The following is an 8337-nucleotide window of genomic DNA, read 5'->3' as shown; positions in this document are numbered from 1 at the left end:
AAAAATTAAATTGGAATGTCCACAAAAGATGGTTGCGCTACGCGTGAAGGCTGAGTCATAAGGTTTATAGTCTCCGGTGATGCGGTATAAGACATATACACCCTCCAGTACTAATGACTCCTAGAGGTGCATTGATTATTGTTTGGTCCTTCTTTGAAAGTTAGACGAGCCAGGAAATGATTTAGATTTTATTTTACAAATGAATATGACATTATTTAAAAATTTTAAAAGATGTGTAGCATCTTGTAACAAAATAAAATTGTTGAAATAAAATATTTGATACTTGCCTTGACATAATCAGATGAAATTGTTATGCAATGCCTTCATTTTTAGTCTCCAAAATTTTCCTTTTTCCATGGTGAGATACACTACTAAAATAATATCTACAAAATCTAGAATCTAAATTTGGTTCTTTGAGGCCACGTTAGGACAAGTTGAGTGGCCTATATCTACGGCGTAAGGGAGTGAGAGTTAGATGTACTGGTGGGCATGGCACAAATGGTGCCAATATTGACACCGTGAATGAGTTATTATTTTGTAGTGTTTAATTAAACTCATTTAAAGTCAACACGTTTTAATTATATTCGATCGATCCAACAGAGAAAAGTTTTAATCATATTCAATTGATCCAACATAACTTTGGTGTTAACGTCGGCGGAGGCAACGACGGCAGCGGTGACGGCACTAGTGATGGTGGCGGCTTAGATGCGGAACATGGCAGTGGTTGTAGGATTGATGGTGGAGCTGGCTGTGGTGATAGTGGTGGAGGAGGAGGGTAGCGGCGGTGGAGGAGGAGGGGGATGTGGTGGCGGTGGAGGAGGAGGGGGATGTGGTGGTGGTGGTGGTGGAGGTGGTGGTGCATTTTGACGTTATGATGAAGTTATCTCGGGTGTTTCTGCCTTTTTTTTTTTTTATATTAATATTATTATTATTTATTGGAGCTTTTGTGCTCTCAATTAAAATTATTATTATTATTATTATTTTCTAATTAAAGTCATTCAATGACAGGAAACTTGGTGCCCCCTTATTTTTCATTTTTATCAAGGTAAACACGAAATATAATCTAATGAAATTGTTCCAAGTACCTTAATTTTTTAGTCTCCAACATTTTCCTTTTTTCTGGCGGTGGAGCACACAACAAAAAAGATATCTACAAAATCTACGTATAAATTTGGTTCTTCGCAAGCAGGGCTGCCACATACTTCGGTAGAAATGGTGTCCATAGCGTTTCAGATCCAGCGTTCGTTTGGAGATGCGAATTATGTGGATGAGATCCTCACCATTTGATTTTAGTATTTATTTTATGACACAAATTAAATTTTACTGATTTTTTAAATGTATACTCTACGTAGTATATAATTTTTAATGACATGACACCACGAAACCTGCAACTTAAACAAAAATTTTACAAATCCTCTGAAATGAAGGATATCCTATCCCGCAAAATCAACTAATTAGGTAAGCTGTTAGGATATTTGCTTAAAACCTCTTAGTAAATAAGATTTTAATCCAACAATTAAGATATTTTTCTAAGATGTCTTATCTCATCTCTTAATAAATAGGATTTTAATTCGACTCCCCGAAGACAAATTTATAGCTCCATTGTTGAGGCCGAAGAACCAATTATAAGACCATGCATCACTGCCACTGGCCATTTGGGCCAAACGGAATTAAGATCGTCTTCATTTCAAGTGGAATTGAGAGAATTGTTTTTTGATGGCTGAGAATTGAGAGAAATTAGTCATGGGTATAAATTAAATTTCACAGAATTAATGTTTTATATATTGTCAAACAGTAAAATATGTTACTACCAAATACAACAAAACAAGATTTAAACCATGAAATGGTAAATCAGGTGATGCTTTTAATTTCTTGCCTTTTATTGCAATAGTCGGAAACCCAGAATAAATGAGTACCGAGAAACGACCAGCTAGGGTCAGTTCTGAAATAAATTGGCATATACAAAGCATTTTTCCCAAACACACATGCTTGTAGCATTAGAACCCCAAAGCTAATAATAATATTCTTATTCTTATACAGTCTTCTTATACAAAATGAAGAGAGATTACCATATTTTTTTCTTCTTAGGGGTTCAGTAATTTGCATAAGAATTAAGTTTGTAATACAAAAACTCGGCACGCTTTAGTGATTGATGAAAAACCTGAATATGTCAAAATTGCAGGAGGTGACAACTGAGAATTGGGTGGATGAACTTTGGTGACTTCATGTACCAAAGCTGCGGTCTCCAGCATCTCCAAGTCCAGGAATTATGAACCTGGAAAAACTCAATCGAATACAAGAGCAAAACAAATATATTACTCAAAAATCTATATCCATATGCCTAAGCTAACTACTGAGAGTTAATAAAAAAGGAAGGTTCGTACCCTTTTTCATTTACTGTGGGATCAATTATTCCAGTGTAGACATGAAGCCTGGAAAACCACAAAGCCAGAAAACTTAAAAAGGGATGTTGATTTCATTTCTAGTTTGAAATCTGATTTGATCATATTATTACCCAGGGAACTTCTCACTGAGCTTTTGAAGAGCTGGAGGGGCGGCCACAGCAGATATCTGCAATGCATCGGTATCTTTAGTAATGTACTAACCAATGAGGGCAACAAAAACAACCGTGTGTGGATGGATGGGTGGGTAAGTGGCTGTATTTTGAGCCTTTTCTATTATGAAAATTCATACAAAGCAAATAACAAGTCCATAAGAAAGGAGGCAAGACCGCCAGCACAGCTCTGTCTACAAGATTCTTTTTTCCTTTTCCAAAAACATTGGAATAAGCTACTGCCTGTACTACATAATTGCGTCATTAATGAATTCACCCCATTTAGAACAGAGATCTTTGCTAATTAGATATGCATAAACTTCAACAGTAACATGTGAGGAAACTCAACTAAGCTTTAATCTCAATTAGATTGGGTTGACTTTATGGCAACATAAACATGGAGAATGTCTAACTAAATTAGTTACCACTAAAATTTGATTGTTATCAATTCCACGCTCCTTTATGAGGTTGACAGCTGCCACAATTGTGCCACCTGATATTGATTATTGAGAAAACAAAGAAAAGAAAAATCAAGCTCACTTTCAGCCCAAATAGAATTTTAAGTAGTATAAAGAACAAAATGCCGCACAAATGTAACAATTTGAGTCAGTGATGCCATAGGCCCATAACCATGAGAGCAAGAGTCGGTAGTAACAAACATCGTAGAGAATTCGAAAAGGTTAATCAATAAAGTTTGATTGGAAACAACACAAGCCAGAACCTATGTTTAAGCCTCCAACAGATTGCAAAATAATGGAAGAACTAGATAATACCATTGGATCAAACAACATCGAGAATCATTTTATGAGATGAGGGAAAAATAAACTCCAAAATGTTCAAAATAAAATATGCTGAACATGATACCAGTAGCTCCAGACATTACTACTATACCTGTTGCCAGCATTGGATCAACAACAAATACTCGAGACCCTTCAGGAAATTTGTCCGGTAACCTAGATTACAAGAAGTGTAAGAAAAGTTGCTTCAACACCAGCATAGATTCTAATATAACTCGAATATGAAATGAGGTGGAAAAGTATGCCAAAGCGGAAATGACTAAGAAAGAAATAAAGAAAAATATGAAACAAATGCAAACTAATAAACAAGAATGGAAATTCAAAAGAGTGATTCATAGCACTCAAATAGAAGCAAATGAAAAGTTCCTCTTGACTCTTGTTTCAGCATTCAAAGGCATAAAACAAAAAATATATTTCCATGACAGGGAATTCTTACTTGTTCAGATATATTGTTGGCTGAAGTGTCTCTTCGTCTCTACTTATCCCTTTATTTGCAAAACAGAAAGAAAACCACCAAAGTAGTCAATCACATTGAAAACCTAGAGAGACATGAACTCTAGTCTTAAAGAACACTTGATAGATAAAAGTTAACATCAGGTAGTTAAACCAAGCGAGTAAAAGAGCCAGCTATCATCGGTATAAGGGGACAACTTGAAAAGCAGTAAGCTTAACAAAATTTCTAAACACCCTCATCCCCAAATTCCCACTACTTTGACACCATGCATGAACCTTTACTGACCCAGATGGTATGTTTTTGTTGCTGGCAAGATTGAGGATGCGTGTTCTGCAAGAGCTAGACCAGCTCTTAGGATTGGAACTACCTGCAGTAAGTAAAGGAATAATATATAAGTTAATGCTCAGCATAAATCTCAGCTTAGTTCAGACCGTCACTTGACCATAAAAAGACCTCCATAAGCTTGTACAACAGTAAACAGCGACAATTTTATAAAAATATTTACAGCCAAGTTTGAAGCCACTCCTAGGAACCATGTCTTTGAAAAAATTTGTGAACAAATATAATAACTGTCAGACCTAGAATCGATTCCATTGTACAACTTACAATCACTCCAAGAGAGTAACAATATCAGGGTAATACACAGAACAAATACATATGTGAAATTTCTATCATAAACTCACCGACATAGGCTCCCTTGGATCTATGAACTCAACTGAGGCGACACCCATTGGTGACTGAATCTCCCCCGTAACAGTAGGCTGATAACGACAAAACCATAGAAATGTAAAATAAAAATATCAGGGCAAACACTCAAACGAAAAACAAAAATACAAACATAAAGAATTTCACTAGTGCTAAACAAATATTGCTATATGTTTCATATTCAACTCTTAAAAGCAAATAACGGGAAACTCAAACAAACAATGGTTTTAGCTAAAAACGAATAAAGAATCCAAGTTGACATCTAGTAATAATCCAGGTGCAAGAGTAGAGGCATATGAATTTGCATGAGCTAGTATAGAAAAGCATCATAGTTTTATCCCCCCCCAAAAAAAAATCAACTTTCAAGTTGTTCCTGCACTGCAGATAGCTTAGTCTAATTGACTACTCGGTGACGAAATCTAAAATGAGAGAGAGAGAGAGAGAGCGATGCTAAACTGAAAAAGCATAGTGGACAACCCTGTTAGCAGGAAAGCATTGTGTTATATTTTCCTGGGGTTTCATCATTCACCAAAAAAATAGCCATCACTTAAATTTGTTTACATTACAAAACGGAGCCAAAATAGCAGCATTGCATATTACAATTTAAATTGGTATCACAAAAACATTTAGAAATGAAAAGGAAAAGATAAAACATTCGAATTATCATTATTGACAATTTGGATGTGCAATCCAACTACTAACCAACCAATCCCTCGAAGCTTCATATATAAGTAGCCTCCCCAACTCAGCCATTGCATTCCCTACAATATTTGAAGTTTAAATGCCAAAACTCAGAATTATATGCAGAGAAAAGAGGACAAAAAATTATGATAATAAAAAAAAATATTGAAAATATAGGAATGTTATTTTATGTGCTGTTCAGGGTAATAATATCTATGACCAACAATTAGACTTCGTCCTAATGATGAAACTCCAAGTCCTTGGTCTCGTGCCAATTATATTAGCGTCTATCATTAGCTGCTAGGTGGCCTATAGGTATAATTGGACAAGGATTCCTATTAGATTCATCGTGCAAGACCGGAACCTTTGTGCGTATCAATGGCTAAATGATTAAAACAGTTTGGCAGTTCCGAAGGCACTAATGGACATTAAAAACAATGTAACTTTTAAATACAACCTATACGTATCAGTAATTTTGCAGTAAAGGGTTATACAATTGGGCCTAAGCATGTGAAGAATGTAAAACCTTGGACTTTTTAGGATCTACAAAGTAAATAGCCGTTAACTAAAGATCCTTCACTCCCTAATTGGGTGTCCCTCTTGTATTCTCCATGCATATTTGGGTTGTGCCCTTTTGCGCTTTCTAAAAGGACCGAATAATTTATATATATAAATCCTTCACTAATTTATTGAATTGCAGCCGTCATACTACTAGGATCTACAAAATGGTAAATTTATACATAAGGTCCTATATTATTTAAGAAAACAAAAGGCATGATTACAACGAATCTGAACTACATTCGCAACAACTACTTCATAGTCAGATAAAAATCACTTTGGTTCAACTGAAGAATTAATTATTATGTGCAACCACAATCAAATAAAGCAATATAATACATACATAGCCTCCCAAAAGTAGCTGTAAAAACGTAAACTTACTATGGACGTCAAAATCAACATCCTAATTTTGCAGCAGAAAAATCATCAATCAGTCTTAACAAACACAAACACACAAAAATTTGAACTTACTGAATATGGGAGAAGGCGTTTGTTCATTCCTTAGAACTGAAACCCAATGCTTGATCAATGGATGCGGAGGCACAAAGACCTGAAAATCCATACAAAAATTGGTTTGCTTATTAGCTACTAATACTAATTCAACCGAAGTCAAATAATGTTGCGTCATTTTCCAAATAAATAATAACTAATTTTGGAAGCTAGCACATTGTCCGGCAGCATTTATCCAAAGATACCATTCAGTACTTCCAAATTTATCCTTTCTAATTCTAACATATTTTCCAAGCAACCAAACAGAACAAGTAAGTAACGCGCGAACTGACCAGCATTCTGTCCTGTGAGGTCGATTTCTTCTCGGTGGCCATATGAGCCCTCACAGCAACAGAGCTACGGCGCGGAGCACTGGAGCACGAGATCTGCGACAACAAGAAGCGTGTGTTTTGTTACGGCTAGTAACGACTAGGGGTTCGAGAGTATATTACCCTTTCGAGATTGGGAGAATGAGAATATATTACCCTTTCGAGGTTGGGCGGCGAAGTGGACAGAGTCGTGTTAATAAATAGGAGAGGAGCACGCAGGTTGTGAGGGCGACATGTGGACGAGAAACGCGGCGCACCGGACGGGCACCGGAGCGTAGAGTTAATACGGCACGAGGCCATGGATAATTGGATTCGATCGAAAGCAAAGGATTTTGGCGTCAGATCTGATTGGGAAGTGTCGATAATTCGGTAGGATGGAACCGGTGTGGGCTTGGACTATGGGCTTTTCATCATTGGGCGATTTGGGCCAAACTGATCGCAGGAGATGGAGCAGTCTGGGCCTTCATGGCAGTGGACCTAAAAATGAAAATGATGTCTGTGATGATAATCAGTGTAAAATATAATATTTTTACACCAAAACTCTGATCTATTTTTCACTATTCACATTTATAAATAAAAATAAAGGATTAATATATTTTTTTAATAATTTATAAGATTTCTTAAAAATTAAGAATTATTTTTAATTAAATAGTTTGTATTTGTATTTCAATGTATAATTTAATTACATACAATGAATTAAATAAAAAATATTTAACATTCTCTGGAGATGGTAGATATTGAGATTAAATTAAAACTAGGGTTTAATATTTTAAGAACTATATCACAAAATTATCAAGAATCTTTGGGTAATATAATTTTTATTATATTCTTCTTACAAAATGACTTAACAATTCATAACTAATAAAATGATTATGGGTTTGTTCGGTTTAGTAGTTTCAAAACATTTTCTTTAACGATTTCAAAATATGCGATTTGAAAAAATAGTGATTTCAAAGTACCGTGATTTTTTTAAAAAAATGCAGTTAGCATTTGATAAAAGCCTTTAAAATTGCAATATGACCTTTAAAATCGTGAGTTTTCAATTCAATCGCACTCTCAAAAGATATTTTCTACAATTTTGCTTTAAAATGCGCTTTTGGCTTGTGTGATCGCAAGGTCAAAAGGACTCTAGGAGTGTACAACAGACATATTTGTCACTAACTAATTCAATTGACAAGTCAAAATATTTACTTAATTATTTTGCTAATTATACATAAATTGTCACATTAGTTTGTAATAAAAGTAGTACTAGTCTTATAGCATTTTAAGATTATACTAAAAAAAATGTAGAAGATTTTGAACCAAATAGTTATATATAATTCACCCTTCAACACATTCTATGTACAGAAATTTAATCTCAAATTTAATGATAATTTTAAAAATTATATTATATTTGAGAGATAAAAAGATAATATGAGTCTTGCATATCATTACTTCTTTCTTAATTTTTTTTTTTTTCCATATTAGTTATGAGCAATAAATTGTGAAAATTAAGAAACCAAGAATCTTTCGCAAGTCACAACAGTGAAGCCAAAGGTAGTTCCAAATCTCTCGTGAGAAGACACTGCTGGCACCGCTAGTGAGAAGACACGTAGCATATTGTTGCGGTCGACTCGTCTGTGCGCACTTTTTTAGCTTGAGGATCATGTGCTTCATTGCTTGTGAACTTCAAGTTGTCATTTTTTTTTTTTTTTTAATAAACAGAAATGAAATTGTGCATTCAAGCATACACATTAAAATCAATCTTAATTAAAAATAAGGGAAAACTTC

General features: G+C 34.8%; 1 protein-coding gene across 1 annotated transcript; it reads right to left on the bottom strand.

Moving 5' to 3' along the window:
• Nucleotides 1-1844: 1844 nt before the first annotated feature.
• On the bottom strand, nt 1845-6927 carry UPP (uracil phosphoribosyltransferase). The gene is made up of 12 exons (XM_059606333.2): nt 6724-6927; nt 6532-6624; nt 6221-6299; nt 5213-5271; nt 4489-4566; nt 4091-4172; nt 3788-3836; nt 3446-3507; nt 2980-3047; nt 2516-2571; nt 2385-2432; nt 1845-2275 (listed from the first exon to the last, which is right to left on the bottom strand). The coding sequence occupies exons 1-12, from the start codon at nt 6865-6867 to the stop codon at nt 2224-2226; spliced, it is 870 nt and encodes a 289-aa protein (XP_059462316.2). The 5' UTR covers nt 6868-6927; the 3' UTR covers nt 1845-2223.
• Nucleotides 6928-8337: the final 1410 nt, after the last annotated feature.

The sequence above is a fragment of the Corylus avellana genome, chromosome 10 (assembly GCF_965113065.1).
Source record: "Corylus avellana chromosome 10, dhCorAvel1.hap1.2, whole genome shotgun sequence".
Lineage (NCBI taxonomy): Eukaryota > Viridiplantae > Streptophyta > Magnoliopsida > Fagales > Betulaceae > Corylus > Corylus avellana.
The sequence above is the reverse complement of the archived record's forward strand: the minus strand, read 5'-3'. Positions and strand labels throughout refer to the sequence as shown.

Bases quoted from the DNA above. Each gene is read 5' to 3' on its own strand.
- UPP (XM_059606333.2), bottom strand. From the start codon at position 6,867: ATGGCCTCGTGCCGTATTAACTCTACGCTCCGGTGCCCGTCCGGTGCG. The intron at 6,625-6,723 runs GTAATATATTCT...TTGTTGTCGCAG, and splicing joins CGCCGCCCAACCTCGAAAGG to ATCTCGTGCTCCAGTGCTCC. The intron at 3,837-4,090 runs GTCAGTAAAGGT...TTGCAAATAAAG, and splicing joins AACAAAAACATACCATCTGG to GGATAAGTAGAGACGAAGAG.